Source organism: Thunnus thynnus, chromosome 4 (genome assembly GCF_963924715.1).
Source record: "Thunnus thynnus chromosome 4, fThuThy2.1, whole genome shotgun sequence".
Lineage (NCBI taxonomy): Eukaryota > Metazoa > Chordata > Actinopteri > Scombriformes > Scombridae > Thunnus > Thunnus thynnus.
In genome coordinates, this window is record NC_089520.1 from 2,836,980 (window position 1) to 2,856,325 (window position 19,346).

At 37.7% G+C, this 19,346-nt stretch overlaps 2 protein-coding genes across 4 annotated transcripts; both read right to left on the bottom strand.

Annotated features, from left to right (window-relative positions):
• Nucleotides 1-6,446: 6,446 nt before the first annotated feature.
• On the bottom strand, nt 6,447-9,577 carry LOC137180893 (nuclear factor 7, brain-like). Of its 2 annotated transcripts, none has more exons than XM_067586169.1 (2): nt 9,440-9,577; nt 6,447-8,871 (listed from the first exon to the last, which is right to left on the bottom strand). In XM_067586169.1, exon 2 carries the CDS (start codon nt 8,852-8,854, stop codon nt 7,433-7,435), a length of 1,422 nt encoding a protein of 473 aa, XP_067442270.1. In that variant the 5' UTR covers nt 8,855-8,871; nt 9,440-9,577; the 3' UTR covers nt 6,447-7,432. The 2 variants fall into 2 exon arrangements, with proteins under 2 accessions (XP_067442270.1, XP_067442271.1); XM_067586170.1 differs by having other exon boundaries at nt 8,981-9,577.
• An 877-nt stretch (nt 9,578-10,454) lies between these two features.
• Nucleotides 10,455-15,180, bottom strand: LOC137180895 (nuclear factor 7, brain-like). Of its 2 annotated transcripts, none has more exons than XM_067586171.1 (2): nt 15,104-15,180; nt 10,455-14,535 (listed from the first exon to the last, which is right to left on the bottom strand). In XM_067586171.1, the coding sequence occupies exon 2, from the start codon at nt 14,516-14,518 to the stop codon at nt 13,097-13,099; it is 1,422 nt and encodes a 473-aa protein (XP_067442272.1). In that variant the 5' UTR covers nt 14,519-14,535; nt 15,104-15,180; the 3' UTR covers nt 10,455-13,096. The 2 variants fall into 2 exon arrangements, with proteins under 2 accessions (XP_067442272.1, XP_067442273.1); XM_067586172.1 differs by lacking the exon at nt 15,104-15,180 and adding an exon at nt 14,645-15,097.
• Nucleotides 15,181-19,346: the final 4,166 nt, after the last annotated feature.

The following is a 19,346-nucleotide window of genomic DNA, read 5'->3' on the forward strand; positions in this document are numbered from 1 at the left end:
TTTTCAATATTTGCCATAAAAGAAGCAGGGACCATATGCAACGTTCTGTCCTCTAAATATCATTCTGTAACAAAGTTTTCAAATGTGTATATTACAAACATTAGCAAATATTACAATGACAACGTTAAAAATACAATATGTAAAAAGCTTGTTTAAATCTGTAACCACAGTTAAACAAATCATCATGAAAAAAATAATACAGATGCCATTTAATAAGCCCACCACAAGTTAAAAAAAAACAAAAAACAAAATCAAATCACTGAACTTGATATATATATATATGTATGTATGTATGTATGTATGTGTGTGTGTATATATATATATATATATATATATATATATATATATATATATATATATATATATATATATACATATACATATACATATACATATACATATATATATATATATATATATATTTGATATAGACACTGACAATAGACACTGTTATTTCCTTGAAACAAAACACTCTCAGGTAATCTAAACATGGATATTCAACTGTGGGAGATGTCACCAGGTATTCAGGTGTCCATAGAGTCTTTAAAATTATGTTTGTGGATGCGTACTTGTCTGTAAAGAGTCCAACAGCCCACCTCAGTCCACTTTACATCACAAGTCCACTAGGCCAATAGGCTTTGGATGCAGGTCAGGAACCGCTGGGTGATTTCACTTTGATCCTCCACTGCTGCTTCGTGTTCTTCAGCAAATTGGATGACAGCTACTGTAGATGACAAAAAACAAAAATGTTTTACCATTACTGTCAGTGTAATAGCCAACCTATGATCAAAATACATGTTTTTAAGACTCTCAAAGTAAGCTTTTGTAGAATAGGCTACACCTAACAAGATTTTAATTACCTATTGTAACAAACATTTAAATACATCTTAACAGCAAGATTAACAATCACAGGGAAAATGCACGGGCACGGGCTTTTGAACGGGCTCCAGCAATGTCATTGTTTCCTCCTGATATTCAACTGTGAACCTTTAGCAAGATGTGAAGATGGTAGCCAAGGTGGTGGTGAAGTCAGGTCTTCATCAGCAGCATCCATTTAGTCATACACGGGATCTCAGGTTCAGGTTCTCCTGATGAATAATAATCAAGCACTGAATTAACAACAGTTCTATTACCATAAAGTTTTTACTGTTTTTTACTGTTTTCTCTGTGAAAACTAAGAAGCTTATACAACAGAGACAATATCATTTAGTACATGAGAACAGATCTAAGCAGATGACTGCTGAGATGCTTGTGGTTAAGCCAAAATAAATATAAAATATAAATATAAAATATCTAAAAACAGGCACATAGTATAACAAGCACAGCTGCCACAAGCGCTTACTAATTTGGCTTTGTCTGTGGATTTTAAATCTTACCTTGCACAGTGAGACCTGGGATGATGGAGAGACTGGTCTCTGGCATCAGCAGGAGTGGTCATCAGCTGTGAGGAGTAGAAATAAGATGAAGAAAGGCATCAGGATTAAGAGCCGTGCATCACTTTGGAAAACATTATTTTTACTCAGGGTGTTTGCTTTTTAATTAATAGTCCTTTACATATACATACATATGCACACACACACACACACAAACATACATAAATACATATACATCTTGGAACACAGTAAATTCACACACAGCAGACCATTTTGCCTTCTCTATCAGACCTAATGTTAAAATAATTAACTATTAAGTTACAGGGATGAAAAACAGAGGGTGATGTTTTCACAGTTGAACTAGTCTAACAGTGTTGAGTTAGCCAGGGAGTGACACAGGCTTAACACACATTACAGTGCTCTCACATGTGCTATGAAGGCAAAATACATAAAGCTAACATCTTTAACATTAAGGCATGATGACAAGTTATATTTGTGACATGAAGCGGCATTTATGAATGTTCCAAGTTTGTTGCGTCCTTTATTTCAGAGTACTCTGCAATTAAATGTTAGTTGGTGAAGTTAACAAGCTGTAGGAGGTCAGAAAGTCCACATTATCCATCTATGATACCGTATGACAATCTTACGCTGAACAAAAACGGACAAGAACATGAGTACTCTTAAAAAAAAAATCCTTTAAAGTAAAAAAAGATAATGTAGTAATCCAAAGAGCTGTTAAATCCCAAACCGGCTGCAGTGAAGTAAATTCCTTCAGCGCCCAGATTGACTCAGTGACACTATTCACATGATGTTTTTCTTTGGCTCAACCAATCATCTCATGACTTCACTGACAGCCTGTCATGACCTGATAAACATTGAGACAAATTTAAAAACTGAAAGTAAGAGCCTGCAGAAGCATCAACAAACAAGGTCTCATCTTGAAGTATTTCAATTCATATGAAAAGAATAATTATTTCAAACTTATGTTTAAATTATTTAATCTGCACCATGAATTTGAGGATTTTATTTGAAGGTATTACAAAATAACCTTCAAATTAGTGATTTTCTTTACAAAAGGGAAAGCTGCGACCTTAAATAAGTAATTATTAGTAACATAATGGTGTCTGCAGTAATATGAATATTACTGTGATTTTCCACAGTAACATAATGGTTACTGTGAATTTCTACAGCAACATAATGGTTATTGTGACTTTCTACAGTATCATAATTCTTACTGTGATTTTCTACAGTAACATGATGGTTACTGTGATTTTCTACAGTAACATAATAGTTACTGTGAATTTCTACAGCAACATAATGGTTATTGTGATTTTCTACAATATCATAATTCTTACTGTGATTTTCTACAATAACATGATGGTTACTGAGATTTTCAACAGTACTATGATAGTTACTGTGATTTTCTACAGTATCATAATTCTTACTGTGATTTTCTACAGTAATATGATGGTTACTGTGATTTTCTACAGTGACATAATGGTTACTGTGATTTTTTACAGTAAGGCATGGTTACTGTGATTTTTTACTGTACTATGATAGTTACTGTGATTTTCTACAGTAACATAATGGTTACTGTGATTTTCTACTGTAGTATAATAGTAACAGTGATTTTCTACAGTATCATAATGCTTACAGTAATTTTCTACAGTATCATAATGCTTACTGTGATTTTCTACAGTAACATGATGGTTACTGTGATTTTCTACAGTGTCATAATGGTTACTGTGATTTTCTACAGTAATATGATGGTTGCTGTGATTTTCTACAGTATCATAATGCTTTCTGTGATTTTCTACAGTAACATGATGGTTACTGTGATTTTCTACAGTAGTATAATGGTGACTGTGATTTTCTACAGTAGTATAATGGTGACTGTGATTTTTTACAGCAACGTGTGGTTACTGTGATTTTCTACAGTACTATGAAAGTTACTGTGATTTTCTACAGTATCATAATGCTTACTGTGATTTTCTACAGTAACATGATGGTTACTGTGATTTTCTACAGTATCATAATGCTTTCTGTGATTTTCTACAGTAACACAATGGTTACTGTGATTTTTTACAGTAAGGTATGGTTACTGTGATTTTTTACTGTACTATGATAGTTACTGTGATTTTCTACAGTAACACAATGGTTACTGTGATTTTTTTACAGTAAGGTATGGTTACTGTGATTTTCTACTGTAGTATAATAGTAACAGTGATTTTCTACAGTATCATAATGCTTACAGTAATTTTCTACAGTAACATAATGCTTTCTGTGATTTTCTACAGTAACATAATGGTTATTGTGATTTTCTACAGTAGTATAATGGTGACTGTGATTTTTTACAGTAACATAGTTACTGTGATTTTCTACAGTAACATGATGGTTACTGAGATTTTCAACAGTACTATGATAGTTACTGTGATTTTCTACAGTATCATAATTCTTACTGTGATTTCCTACAGTAACATGATGCTTACTGTGATTTTCTACAGTAGTATAATGGTGACTGTGATTTTTTACAGTAACATAGTTACTGTGATTTTATACAGTACTATGATAGTTACTGTGATTTTGTACAGTGCTATAATAGTTACTGTGATTTTCTACAGTATCATAATTCTTACTGTGATTTCCTACAGTAACATGATGGTTACTGTGATTTTATACAGTACTATGATAGTTACTTTTGGTTACTGTGATTTTTTACTGTAGTATAATAGTGACTGTGATTTTCTACAGTATCATAATGCTTACTGTGATTTTCTATAGTAACGTAATAGTTACTGTTTTTTTACAGTAACATATGGTTACTGTGATTTTCTACAGTGTCATAATGCTTACTGTGATTTTCTACAGTAACATGATATTACTGTGATTTTCTACAGTAACATAATGCTTACGGTGATTTTCTACAGTAACATAATGCTTACTGTGATTTTCTACAGTAGTATAATGCTTACCGTGATCTTCTATAGTAACACAATGGTTACTGTGATTTTCTACAGTAACATGATATTACTGTAATTTTTCAATAGTAATGTAATGGTTACTGTGATTTTCTACAGTATCATAATGCTTACAGTGATTTTCTACAGTATCATAATGGTTACTGTGATTTTCTACAGTAACATAATGCTTACTGTGATTTTCTACAGTAGTATAATGCTTACAGTGATTTTCTATAGTATCATAATGCTTACTGTGATTTTCTACAGTAACATGATGGTTACTGTGATTTTCTACAGTATCATAATGCTTTCTGTGATTTTCTACAGTAACACAATGGTTACTGTGATTTTCTACAGTAAGGTATGGTTACTGTGATTTTTTACTGTACTATGATAGTTACTGTGATTTTCTACAGTAAAACAATGGTTACTGTGATTTTCTACAGTAAGGTATGGTTACTGTGATTTTTTACTGTACTATGATAGTTACTGTGATTTTCTACAGTAACACAATGGTTACTGTGATTTTTTTAAAGTAAGGTATGGCTACTGTGATTTTCTACTGTAGTATAATAGTAACAGTGATTTTCTACAGTATCATAATGCTTACAGTAATTTTCTACAGTAACATAATGCTTTCTGTGATTTTCTACAGTAACATAATGGTTACTGTGATTTTCTACAGTAGTATAATGGTGACTGTGATTTTTTACAGTGACATAGTTACTGTGATTTTCTACAGTAACATGATGGTTACTGAGATTTTCAACAGTACTATGATAGTTACTGAGATTTTCTACAGTATCATAATTCTTACTGTGATTTCCTACAGTAACATGATGGTTACTGTCATTTTCAACAGTACTATGATAGTTACTGTGATTTTCTACAGTATCATAATTCTTACTGTGATTTCCTACAGTAACATGATGGTTACTGTCATTTTCTACAGTAACATGATGCTTACTGTGATTTTCTACAGTAGTATAATGGTGACTGTGATGTTTTACAGTAACATAGTTACTGTGATTTTATACAGTACTATGATAGTTACTGTGATTTTGTACAGTGCTATAATAGTTACTGTGATTTTCTACAGTATCATAATTCTTACTGTGATTTCCTACAGTAACATGATGGTTACTGTGATTTTATACAGTACTATGATAGTTACTTTTGGTTACTGTGATTTTTTACTGTAGTATAATAGTGACTGTGATTTTCTACAGTATCATAATGCTTACTGTGATTTTCTATAGTAATGTAATAGTTACTGTTTTTTTACAGTAACATATGGTTACTGTGATTTTCTACAGTGTCATAATGCTTACTGTGATTTTCTACAGTAACATGATATTACTGTGATTTTCTACAGTAACATAATGCTTACAGTGATTTTCTACAGTAACATAATGCTTACTGTGATTTTCTACAGTAGTATAATGCTTACCGTGATCTTCTATAGTAACACAATGGTTACTGTGATTTTCTACAGTAACATGATATTACTGTGATTTTTCAATAGTAATGTAATGGTTACTGTGATTTTCTACAGTATCATAATGCTTACAGTGATTTTCTACAGTATCATAATGGTTACTGTGATTTTCTACAGTAACATAATGCTTACTGTGATTTTCTACAGTAGTATAATGCTTACAGTGATTTTCTATAGTAACATAATGGTTACTGTGATTTTCTTCAGTAACATGATATTACTGGGAGTGTTGTTCACTGCTGTATGAAGGTCATAGATGGGAAATAGTGTGTGTGTGTGTGTGTGTTTGTGTGTGTGTGTGTGTGTGTGTGTGTGTGTGTCTGCCTGTGAGGACAACTGCAGACACGACTCATGGCTGAAAAAAGTCCCGTACATCTTCTGCACTTTCTAGGTGAAGAAAGTCTGACTTCTGAAACCAAACCTGTGTCCTCGGTTGGGACGCCTCCATAGCTAACCAGGCACTGAGCTAATTAATGTTAACAAATAGATTCAGACAGGAACTAAACACAAAATACTGGACAAGAATAGTTTTTTATAGTCAACTGTATTAGGAGTTTACAGGTAGAAAACTGCTTTGTTTTTATTGATTGATCCATTGATTTTATGTACACGGCAACAGTAGCTCCGTATGTCTGCAGTGAAACCAGAGAGGTCAGGGAGAAACTTGATCCATGATTACAGATATGGTTATTTTAATAAGTTAACCACATATAGATATAGATAGAGATTTGTGTGATTTGAAGGCTACCTGTGGAGACAATTTACTAACAGAAACTGAGAGAAAAGAGACAAATGTATTGTTACGTTTGATAAAATGGAGGTCAGAACTAAAACACGATGACAATATATCTTAGCAAATTTCCCACTTCTTATTGGTTTCCACAAAAAGTTTTCCAATTGAAAAGAATCACAGCAGGTTACAGGTTGCATGAACATCCAGCAAACATCAGGAATCATTTACATTTTCTACATTTAGCAGGTTTTCTTTTTCAGAGAGAAACAGCAGAGAAAATTTCAGCTCTTAAATCACCAAAATGAACCCAAACTCACATGTCCACCTTAAAACTCACATGTCCACCTTAAATAAAACTCCACCTCTGATTAAATGACAAAATTCAACTGATGAAAACTAAATAAAAACACTTTTTTACAGACAGAATTATTTTGACTTCATCACATCAGATGAAAAATTGTAGAAATATTTTGAATTATTTCATGTACAGTTTTACATACAGTATATTTAATTGAACAATAAATTGCATTACATTTAATATGTGTAAATTTTATAATTTGAACTAGAATTTAAAATAAAGTTCAACATGCAGTAATTTATTCTTGGATGCTTGTCTTCATGGCTCCACACAAAGTCAACATCAGAAAACATTAAAAACCATTTAAAATGACACAGTATCAATAAAAAACTAAAGGCTGAAGAGACCAAATATAAAGATCAGAAAATAAGTTGAATCATTTTATGTTTGACAAAAATAGCAACAAGTGAAATAACATGAACATATTTTGGAATAATGAGACAGCAGGAGGACAGAAGCTTCAGAGGTTAAATTCAGCGACTTTTCCCTTTAAGAAATAAATGACAATAATTATAAGAACCATACACTTTGTCTGTTACTGCTCTGTTCTACTGTCACAGAGAGCTTCAGTGGGGAAATCTTCAGTGGGAGTTTATCCCCAGTGCTAATGAATGGAAACAGTCTGTCAGTGAAAGTGTGTTTGAAGGTGTGTATGTGTGTGTTAGTATCAGGATCAGAGAACAACAGATTTCTTCTGTTCCAGTCCAGATTCACTCTGATCCTCTGGAGCTTCTTCTTTACTGGGAGATCAGTGCGGAGACCTGGTGGTGACCATGCTGAGTATTCACCTTCATCGAACCGTATTGTCCATAATCCAGACAGTATGATTCCCTTCCTCTGGACAGACTCTGATAACACACCCAGTGACCAGTTTGAACTGTTTCCAACCTCGACATCCCAGCTGTGAGTCCCTGAGTTAAAGCCCTCAGAGCCCAGAACACAGCAGAAGTGATCAAACCTCTCTGGATTATCAGGAAGCTGCTGTTGTTTCTCTCCTAGTCTCACACTGGTCAGATCTTCAGACAGGATGAGTTCTGGATAAACAGTGTTTGGATCCAGAATGACAGGAGTGTATGAGACCATCTCCTTCATCTTGTTCCAGATGTTGAAGGACAGGTTGCCCAGGTGTTTGGCCTGGTCTATCAGAGCTCCTGAGAGCAGCTGTGGATCATCCAGCAGGGGGCAGCGCTGGACTCTTTCCACTGCAGCCTTGTAGTTGTGCAGGAATGAGACGTCTTCAGCTCTCAGCTCCTCCTCTGTGGCTCTGACTGTGTGTGAAAGAGCTGCTATCTCTCTGCTCAGAGCCTCCATCTTCTCCTTCATCATCTGACTCTTCTGCTCCTCTTCCTCCCTCAGGGCAGCCATCCTGACCTCCTCTTCCTCTTTTAGAAACTGGTGAAGCTTCTTAAACTGCTCCTTAATCTGCCTCTCTGTGTGTCGGGCCTGGACCTTAATGTGTTCTGCTGTTTGATCAAACTTCACTTTAACTTGTTCACAAACCTTTAACTTCTTCTTTAAGGGCTTCAGAGTTTCTTCAAGTTTCTTCTTGTGTTGTCGTGCAGCTTCATCGATGGGTCTGAATCTGTGGTTGGTGTGTTGTTCTGAATCTCTGCAGACGAGACACACTGGCTGCTGATGGTCCAGACAGAAGAGTTTGAGTTTCTCAGAGTGCAGACTGCAGAGAGCCTCTGAAGCTCTCTGATCTCCATCCTGTAAGAAGGACTCACACAGGTTCTTTAACACCAGGTTACGAGGTGGTTCTGACTTTGAAGATCTTCTCTTACAAATTGGACACTCATGTGTTGGTTTCTCTCTCCACCAGCTCTTCAGACAGTCTTTACAGAAGCTGTGGCTACATGACAGAACAACAGGATCTCTAAAGATGTCATGACAGACCGAACAGCAGAGATCCTCCTCTGATCTGGAAGCCATTTTGTCTCCGAGTGAAGCTGAAAACACAGCAGACAGTTAGTACAGTCAGTCATGGCTCCCCTCCCTCCTCTACTAACTTCACTGACATTTACTTTCACTTTGACTCCAGTTTTTAGTCAAACTCACATTCAGTGTGTGGAGAGTCAGCAGGTTGAAGCAGCAGAGTTCTAGTTTTCCACTTTTCTCTCCTGTAGCTGTACTCACTCAGAGGAAGTTGTTAGTTTGGTCTGAAGGTGAATCTGATCGTCTGTTTTTCAGTCTGTGTGTCTCTTTAGAGACGAAGAATAAACTGTTTCCTGCTTTGTCTCAGGTGACTCAGCTGAGAGGTGAAGCTTTGTCAGACCTCTTTTAATAAATGCTGTTGCTTCACATGTAACACAGAGTGTGTTTCATGTAAAAGAAAAACACAGCAGGCAAGACATTGAAACAGGAAGTCAGTTGTGTTTCCTGCACTTTGTCTCATGTTTTTCCAGTCAGGAGCAGGTTGAAGTTGAACTTTTTCACTACTTCAGGTCTTCAGTGCTTCCTGCTGTAATTGTCGTCTCTCAGTTTAAATCACAGCTTTGTAATGAAGGTAAATCTTACCGTCTGTCTGCCTCCTTCCAGCGACGCTGACCAGTTAGAACCTGTTTTCTCCTTTGTGTCAGATGATATCCTGTAAGCTTGATATCCTGTGGAGCTTATTAAAGGAACAGATGATAAATATGATGAATATGATCCATCGCACTGCTTTGAGATCACATCAGCTGTATTTTCTCAAACTTTTACATTATTATGGTTTTATATTCTTATTCAGTGTATCACGTATCTGTCAGAAGTCTGATGATATCTGGTGATATTAATAACAACAAATTCTGCCTCATGTAAGTGTTTTATTTCTTATACAATGATTTTTAGTGCCCGAACACGAAACTACTCCCCTGAGACTGAAAACATGATGCTGTTATTAGTCTTTGGAGCCGTTTCTAAACAAACTAACATGACCAAACTTCATAATGACGGAACATGTCACCCAGTGCAGCGGTGTGACTCACTGATGTGTTTTTAATAGTTTCTGGACAACAACAGAGGAATAAGATATATCAGGCTTTGATACACACACAATACTTGTTGGTAGATCAGTTCATTGTTGGTCTGGATCCAAACATAAAGAAAAATATAGAAAATCGTCAGAAATATCCTTTAAGTCCCGTGATACCAACAATGGTATATCTGAGGTGTAATTCACTCTGCAAGGCCATGTGACACACAGGTGTTATAGTACCTGATCCTACCACACTGTGCTACGTGATAGTTCCTGATATTTGCTAACAATCTTCTAATTTTCTGTATCTTTTAATGCCATGAACAAACCAGGAGTTTGGGGTTCTCTTAGAATTTTAAGTTTGGCAGGTTAAATAAATAAACTACTGAGATTTAATCTAGTTGGCACATGTGAAGACTGAAACAGAGGCAGACTGCTGGGGCTTTAGCTTCCTGGGAGTGTTATTCACTGCTGGATGAAGGTCATAGATGGGAAATAGTGTGTGTTAGAGTGTGTGTGTGTGTCTGCCTGTGAGGACAACTGCAGACATGACTGAAGGCTGAAAAAAGTCCTGTACATCTTCTGCACTTTCTAGGTGAAGAAAGTCTGACTTCTGAAACCAAACCTGTGTCCTCGGTTGGGACGCCTCCATAGCTAACCAGGCACTGAGCTAATTAATGTTAACAAATAGATTCAGACAGGAACTAAACACAAAATACTGGACATGAATAGTTTTTTACAGTCAGCTGTATGAGGAGTTTACAGGTAGAAAACTGCTTTGTTTTTATTGATTGATCCATTGATTTTATGTACACGGCAACAGTAGCTCTGTATGTCTGCAGTGAAACCAGAGAGGTCAGGGAGAAACTTGATCCATGATTACAGATATGGTTATTTTAATAAGTTAACAACATATAGACAGCAGGAGATTTGTGTGATTTGAAGGCTACCTGTGGAGACAATTTACTAACAGAAACTGAGAGAAAAGAGACAAATAGTTAAAAAACATGATGGATCCTGTAGAGTCTGTGTGTATTGTTACGTTTGATAAAATGGAGGTCAGAACTAAAACATGATGACAATAAATCTGAACACATTTCCCGCTTTTTATTGGTTTCCACACAAAGTTTTTCACTTGAAAAGTAAGTAAGTAAGTAAGTAAGTAAGTAAAACTTTTTTTACATATCACCTTTTTTAACACAGGTTACAAACTGCTTTTACAGTGACATTGGGACACAAAGAAAAAAGGACACAAAAACCATGAAAGACACATTCAAGAACATACAGACATCTCACACATACGAACACAGCAGACGTACAGTCATCACCCAGAGCACACACTTGAATTTATGAAATGTTATGAGAAAGCCATTCTAAAAAAGTAGGTTTTTAGGTGTTTTCTGAAACAGTCAACAGATTCAGCTGAAAGTCCAAAGTCTGGGTGACAGGGCACAAAAGCACAGTCGCCTTTGGTTTTTAGTTTGGCACGTGACTGCATGGTAATATACGGGCTTAGTAGCTCAGATATATATGCAGGAGCTAAACCGTGTAAGGCCTTATAAGTGATTAAGAGAATCTTGAAATCAATCCTGAACTTCACTGGCAGCCAATGCAGTGAGGCTAAAACAGGAGTGATGTGGGATCTGTGGCCGGTCCTGGTTAATAGCCTCGCTGCTGCATTTTGTACAAGCTGAAGATGTGACAGGTCAGCTAAGGCAAAGGCTAAGGCAAGTGAAAAGGGAGTTAGAGTAATCGAGAAGGGAAAAAATGAAGGCATGAATGACATGCTCTAGGTCAGAGGCTGACAGTAATGGTCTAATTTTTTACAATGTTCCTAAGTTGAAAAAAGTAGGATTGAACCATTTTATTGACATGGTGTTCAAATTTTAGTTTCGGGTCAAATATAACATCAAGATTCCTGGCGTTAGTTTTGACATAGGGGGCAAGTGGGCCAATATGCTGAATGATGCCTTTAGCAGTATTTTCAGGGCCAAAAATGAGAAGCTCAGTTTTGTCAGAATTTAACTGAAGAAAGTTGACAGACATCCAGTCCTTTATCGCAGCTAAACAGCTGTGGAGAGTGTTTAGGTTGCTAAAATCATCTGGTTTTACAGAAAAATATAGCTGAGTGTCATCTGCATAGCAATGATAGGATATACAACCAAAGCGACTGATTATCTGGCCCAAGGGCAGAATATACAAAGAGAAAAGAATTGGACCGAGTATTGACCCCTGGGGCACCCCATACAGCAGCGGAGTGGATGAGGATACATAGTTACCCATGGAGACAGAAAAACTTCTATTTGACAAATATGACATAAACCATTCTAGAGCTTTCCCTGAGATACCAACACATGTATTTAGTCGATTAATGAGGATGGAGTGATCAATGGTGTCAAAGGCAGAGCTCAAGTCAGGTAAGACCAAGATGGAGAGTTCCCCCTTATCAGCCTGCATGAGGATGTCATTCATGACTCGTAACAGAGCAGTTTCAGTACTATGGTTTTGACGAAAACCAGATTGAAATTTATCAAAGATAATTTTTCTTTCCACAACTTGGAGAAGCTGCTCAGCAACAATTTTTTCCAGTATTTTCAAAGGAATCATAGCAGGTTACAGGTTACATGAACATCCAGCAAACATCAGGAATCATTTACATTTTCTACATTTAGCAGGTTTTCTCATTCAGAGAGAAACAGCAGAGAAAATTTCAGCTCTTAAATCACCAACATGAACCCAAACTCACATGTCCACCTTAAACCTCACATCCACCTTAAATAAAACTCCTCCTCTGATTAAATGACAGAATTCAACTGATGTAAACTGAATTAATACGCTTTTACAGACAGAATTATTTTGATTTCATCACATCAAATGAAAAGTTGTGCAGATATTTTGAATTATGTCATATTGAGTTTTGCATACAGTATATTGAATTAAACAATGAATTACATTTAATGTTTGTAAACTTTATAATCTGAACTGAAATTTAAAATAAAGTTCAACATGCAGTAATTGAAAACAGTATCAATAAAAAACTAAAGGCTGAAGAGACCAAATATAAAGATCAGAAAATAAGTTGAATCATTTTATGTTTGACAAAAACAGCAACAAGTGAAACAACATGAACATATTTTGGAATAATGAGACAGCAGGAGGACAGAAGCTTCAGGGGTTAAATTCAGCGACTTTTCCCTTTAAGAAATAAATGACAATAATTATAAGAACCATACTTTTTGTCTGTAACTGCTCTGTTCCACTGTCACAGAGACCTTCAGTGGAGAAATCTTCAGTGGGAGTTTATCCCCAGTGCTAATGAATGGAAACAGTCTGTCAGTGAAAGTGTGTTTGAAGGTGTGCATGTGTGTGTTAGTATCAGGATCAGAGAACAACAGATTTCTTCTGGTCCAGTCCAGATTCACTCTGATCCTCTGGAGCTTCTTCTTTACTGGGAGATCAGTGCGGAGACCTGGTGGTGACCATGCTGAGTATTCACCTTCATCGAACCGTATTGTCCATAATCCAGACAGTATGATTCCCTTCCTCTGGACAGACTCTGATAACACACCCAGTGACCAGTTTGAACTGTTTCCAACCTCGACATCCCAGCTGTGAGTCCCTGAGTTAAAGCCCTCAGAGCCCAGAACACAGCAGAAGTGATCAAACCTCTCTGGATTAGCAGGAAGCTGCTGTTGTTTCTCTCCTAGTCTCACACTGGTCAGATCTTCAGACAGGATGAGTTCTGGATAAACAGTGTTTGGATCCAGAATGACAGGAGTGTATGAGACCATCTCCTTCATCTTGTTCCAGATGTTGAAGGTCAGGTTGCCCAGGTGTTTGGCCTGGTCTATCAGAGCTCCTGAGAGCAGCTGTGGATCATCCAGCAGGGGGCAGCGCTGGACTCTTTCCACTGCAGCCTTGTAGTTGTGCAGGAATGAGACGTCTTCAGCTCTCAGCTCCTCCTCTGTGGCTCTGACTGTGTGTGAAAGAGCTGCTATATCTCTGCTCAGAGCCTCCATCTTCTCCTTCATCATCTGACTCTTCTGCTCCTCTTCCTCCCTCAGAGCAGCCATCCTGGCCTCCTCTTCCTCTTCTAGAAACTGGTGAAGCTTCTTAAACTGCTCCTTAATCTGCCTCTCTGTGTGTCCGGCCTGGACCTTAATGTGTTCGGCTGGTTGATCAAACTTCACTTTAACTTGTTCAAGAACCTTTAACTTCTTCTTTAAGAGCTTCAGAGTTTCCTCAAGTTCCTTCTTGTGTTGTCGTGCAGCTTCATTGATGGGTCTGAATCTGTGGTTGGTGTGTTGTTCTGAATCTCTGCAGACGACACACACTGGCTGCTGATGGTCCAGACAGAAGAGTTTGAGTTTCTCAGAGTGCAGACTGCAGAGAGCCTCTGACGCTCCCTGATCTCTGTCCTGTAAGAAGGACTCACACAGGTTCTTTAACACCAGGTTACGAGGTGGTTCTGACTTTGAAGATCTTCTCTTACAAACTGGACACTCATGTGTTGGTTTCTCTCTCCACCAGCTCTTCAGACAGTCTTTACAGAAGCTGTGGCTACATGACAGAACAACAGGATCTCTAAAGATGTCCTGACAGACCGGACAGCAGAGATCCTCCTCTGATCTGGAAGCCATTTTGTCTCCGAGTGAAGCTGAAAACACAACAGACAGTTAGTACAGTCAGTCATGGCTCCCCTCCCTCCTCTACTAACTTCACTGACATTTACTTTCACTTTGACTCCAGTTTTTAGTCAAACTCACATTCAGTGTGTGGAGAGTCAGCAGGTTGAAGCAGCAGAGTTCTAGTTTTCCACTTTTCTCTCCTGTAGCTGTACTCACTCAGAGGAAGTTGTTAGTTTGGTCTGACGGTGAATCTGATCGTCTGTTTTTCAGTCTGTGTGTCTCTTTAGAGACGAAGAATAAACTGTTTCCTGCTTTGTCTCAGGTGACTCAGCTGAGAGGTGAAGCTTTGTCAGACCTCTTTTAATAAATGCTGTTGCTTCACATGTAACACAGAGTGTGTTTCATGTAAAAGAAAAACACAGCAGGCAAGACATTGAAACAGGAAGTCAGTTGTGTTTCCTGCACTTTGTCTCATGTTTTTCCAGTCAGGAGCAGGTTGAAGTTGAACTTTTTCACTACTTCAGGTCTTCAGTGCTTCCTGCTGTAATTGTCGTCTCTCAGTTTAAATCACAGCTTTGTAATGAAGGTAAATCTTACCGTCTGTCTGCCTCCTTCCAGCGACGCTGACCAGTTAGAACCTGTTTTCTCCTTTGTGTCAGATGATATCCTGTAAGCTTGATATCCTGTGGAGCTTATTAAAGGAACAGATGATAAATATGATGAATATGATCCATCGCACTGCTTTGAGATCACATCAGCTGTATTTTCTCAAACTTTTACATTATTATGGTTTTATATTCTTATTCAGTGTATCATGTATCTGTCAGAAGTCTGATGATATCTGGTGATATTAATAACAACAAATTCTGCCTCATGTAAGTGTTTTATTTCTTATACAATGATTTTTAGGGCCCGAACACGAAACTACTCTCTTGAGACTGACCGTCAGAAATATCCTTTAAGTCCCGTGATACCAACAATGGTATATCTGAGGTGTAATTCACTCTGCAAGCCCATGTGACACACAGGTGTTATAGTACCTGATCCTACCACACTGTGTCATGTGATAGTTCCTGATATTTGCTAACAATCTTCTAATTTTCTGTATCTTTTAATGCCATGAACAAACCAGGAGTTTGGGGTTCTCTTAGAATTTTAAGTTTGGCAGGTTAAATAAATAAACTACTGAGATTTAATCTAGTTGGCACATGTGAAGACTGAAACAGAGGCAGACTGCTGGGGCTTTAGCTTCCTGGGAGTGTTATTCACTGCTGGATGAAGGTCATAGATGGGAAATAGTGTGTGTTAGTGTGTGTATGTGTGTGTGTGTGCGTGTGTCAGGTGAGGTCACTGCAGGGAGTACAGCATCTGACTGACTGCCGAGGAAATAGCAGCGGCTAGACCTGACGTTACCCCACTCAGTCGCGTCTCATAACTCACCGCTGAGGTATTATTGTAACTGTTAGCGTTCGGCATCAATCTAAAGCCGCTGATTTCATTTCCTTGGACTCAGACGTTTGAGGGAGAACTCCACTTGACCTTTCAGTTTTCCCTTTCACGCCCTTTCTGTCTTTATTCTCTTCTCCCTCTCACACACACATCGTCATTTATTCGTTTCCATAAATCAGAAAGTGATTGATCGTGTCCACAAGCTGTTACTCTGGAATCAAAGGGCTACACAGGCAAAAATTAAAAAAAAAAAAAAAACACACAAAAATAATAACAGGAACGTTTACTGCTGCCTGAACTGGGTCTTCTGTCATGCGTGCCAGGAAAGTTCATTTTGACATAATTTGAAAATGAGGGAAAGTAAAGGAATTAGAGTAACTCAGAATATATTAACTGCTCCCCGAATGTTGCTGCACATTTGTCTTTTCTTCTTCTACAACTACAAATTCACGTACTGCCCGTAAACAATATTTAGACAATGTAACACGAGGGTTCATTCTCTAAGCATGCCGTAATACTCGCCTGTCGTGTGTGTTGAAAGTGACACCAGTATGTTAGCGTTAATGATTGTGACCTTCCTGACCGTGACATAAGAGAAACTGAAGGGGGGGGGGGGGGACCTGTCAACTTTACACACACACACACTTTCCAAATGAGACACATTAAAAACAGAGAGTTTGAATGTGATGCAGAGGCAACTAAAACATTACCTCACCTGTTCTGTTAAACCAAAATAACATCCCCTCTTCAACAAGCAGCCTGCCACTGCTGTTACTGCTTTAAGATGTAAAGTGTGTGAGTGTGTGTGTGTGTGTGTGTGTGTGTGTGTGTGTTTACACCTTGTTTTGATTATCCAATGTCTGAAATGCTATTATACTGTATGTCAATGTGAAAAGATAGAATTTGCTCATGCAGAATGCTGTATTTTTTTAGACAGATGGGTGGATTTACAGTCTTTAAGTGTTTCCACAGCTGCAGAAAACAAAGAAAAAATTATTTGTGAGGTCTGTTTTTAGCCATGTTAGCGGTATGGATCTATGGATTGCAATGTTGGTCAATCAGTCCACCACTTTAGTCTAAACTAAAATATCTCAACAACTACTGATGTGTTATGATTAAATACAGAGTCAAAGGAAAGACGCGTCTGCATCTGCAACCTGAAAATGTTTCAATTTGCGCAAGATATTCACATGTCTGCAAATGGTGCTACAGTTGGTCCCGTTTCACAAATAATTGTCACTCTCAAATTGCAGATAAATTTCCTACAGTCCTCTCGTACGCCCGCTCATGTGTCACAAGTATAGTGTTTGTTTTGTTTAGTTAAATGTGTTAAAAAATAATGCGAGAGGAAATGATGGCGTGTTGCAGATTTGTTGAAACTGGCCCCTGCTGCATAAATGTTCATGGACGAGATGAGAAAAAGGAGAGAGACTGGAGGGGAATAATAGAGAAAATTAGAGTTTCTGGTGAGTCGGAGGCTGAACTGATGTCAGTCCATCGCTAGGTAGCTTACAGCTAATGTACTGTTGGTGTTTTTGCTGTTTTGGGTGAATAAACACAAAAAGTCGAGTGGGTAAACTCACGCTAATGACGCAAGTTGAAAATTCAATTTGTCGGGAGTGGGGCCCTAAAGAGAGAGGAGCTAAAACGGCCTGTTTCAGACAGAGGCTGAACTGAGGGACCAGTATAAGATAAATAAGGAGTTTTTAACTGTAAATCATGAAAAGATATTCCCCAGATATCCCCTAACCCTAACCCTTCCCCAGAATATAAATATACACCTGGAAATGTGCAGAATATGTCCTCTTTAAAGCAGCAGTGAAACATTCCTTATATAATTCTTTGTATGACTGCAATACAGTTGGGGACTTTTCTTTAATCCACTGGAACAAAATGCACCGTCTCGCTAACAGAAGAAGCTTTTGTTATCAGTGTGTGTTGCCCAGGAGTGAAGTCTGAGCAAAAACAGTCCTGGCTGTATTTTAATCTCCACATGGAAAATGGCAGAGTTCCTTTCTTATATGCTTCCAGTATCTTTTAATGAACGGACACAACCACAGATAATGAAAATATGTCCCCATATTGTTGCAATTCTGTCTTTCGTGAGGATGGGACTAACACACAATCTTCAAATCTTTCATGCATAAATATATCACATACAGTGACTGTTGGCCTGGGGCTTTAGCAGGAAGCAGTTGAATAGTTGGATGGCTTTGAACAATCTGTGGAGGCAGCCATGCATGGCTCTGCTTACTCTGCGGCCCTGGAGTATCTGCATCCTGCCGGGCACTGGCGGAGGAATGTTTGGGTGCCGTAACTGAAGCTTTGTAATGTTAATCTTCAGGATGACTCCTCATTCGATAGTTTTAAAATACAAAGAAGGGAGGAGAAGTTACAACGTTTTTCTTTTTTGTTCCACTTTAAACTAAATAAAGCTTCATTAATCAGTATTTTATGTATCAACAATGTATTAAATCATGTGGAAGAGGTCATTTGTAGTGAAGAAGCCAACTCTGCAGCCTCCTTTAGTTCACTTTCTGCTTTAGATTTTAAACATTAACTGCAGCGCTGAGTCTGAGCCACATTTCAACCGATGTGTGCAGCTGTTTTCAGTGAAAAAGCTCTGATAAACCTCATTGTTCGCTACCTGCCCGGCACCGAATGACAAACAGAAAGTGTTAGCGACTATCTGACGAAGAGAGTGGAGCATCCAGCAGCTAAACACCAAGATATTTTTCTCAGGAGTTGGTGGAGACCAAAGCAGAGCTAAAAGGAGAGTGAATATCATACTTAAGGGGACAGTTTACTCCGTCAGAAGTTCACAGGATCTCATGGACACATTTCTTGGCAAAAGCGCTCAAAAAGTGAGATCCTTTTACATGCTGAAACAGTAATGGCGGCCTGTTTACCTCCTCCTGCAGCCCAGATTCATCTGTATGTATTTAACAGCAGTGAGAGTTTTCAGGGTGTGTTCCAGTGTTCACATGCTGGGAGGAATATTTCTGGCTGGCAGCTCATAATTTAAGACCCTGCTGGGAGGTCGCAGCTTTTCTGTCCTCCTCCGTCCTCCTTCTTTTTTCCCATTATTATTATTATTATTATTATTAGTAGTAGTAGTAGTAGTAGTAGTAGTAGTAGTAGTAGTAGTAGTAGTGTGTTTATATTGTTGTTATTGTGCAGGGTCAGCAAGTGGGTTGTGTGTATGATCTGTGCTGTAAAATTACCAAACACTATAAAAATACAATTTTTTAAAAAGGGTATTTTTTCTATAAATGACAGATACAAAACTATAATAATTATGTTGTACTTACAAGCACCGAGCACTTTATTAGGAACACCTGTGCAATTTATATTGAGGTGGTAGTAGGTGGTGGTGTACTAGAGTGAATTA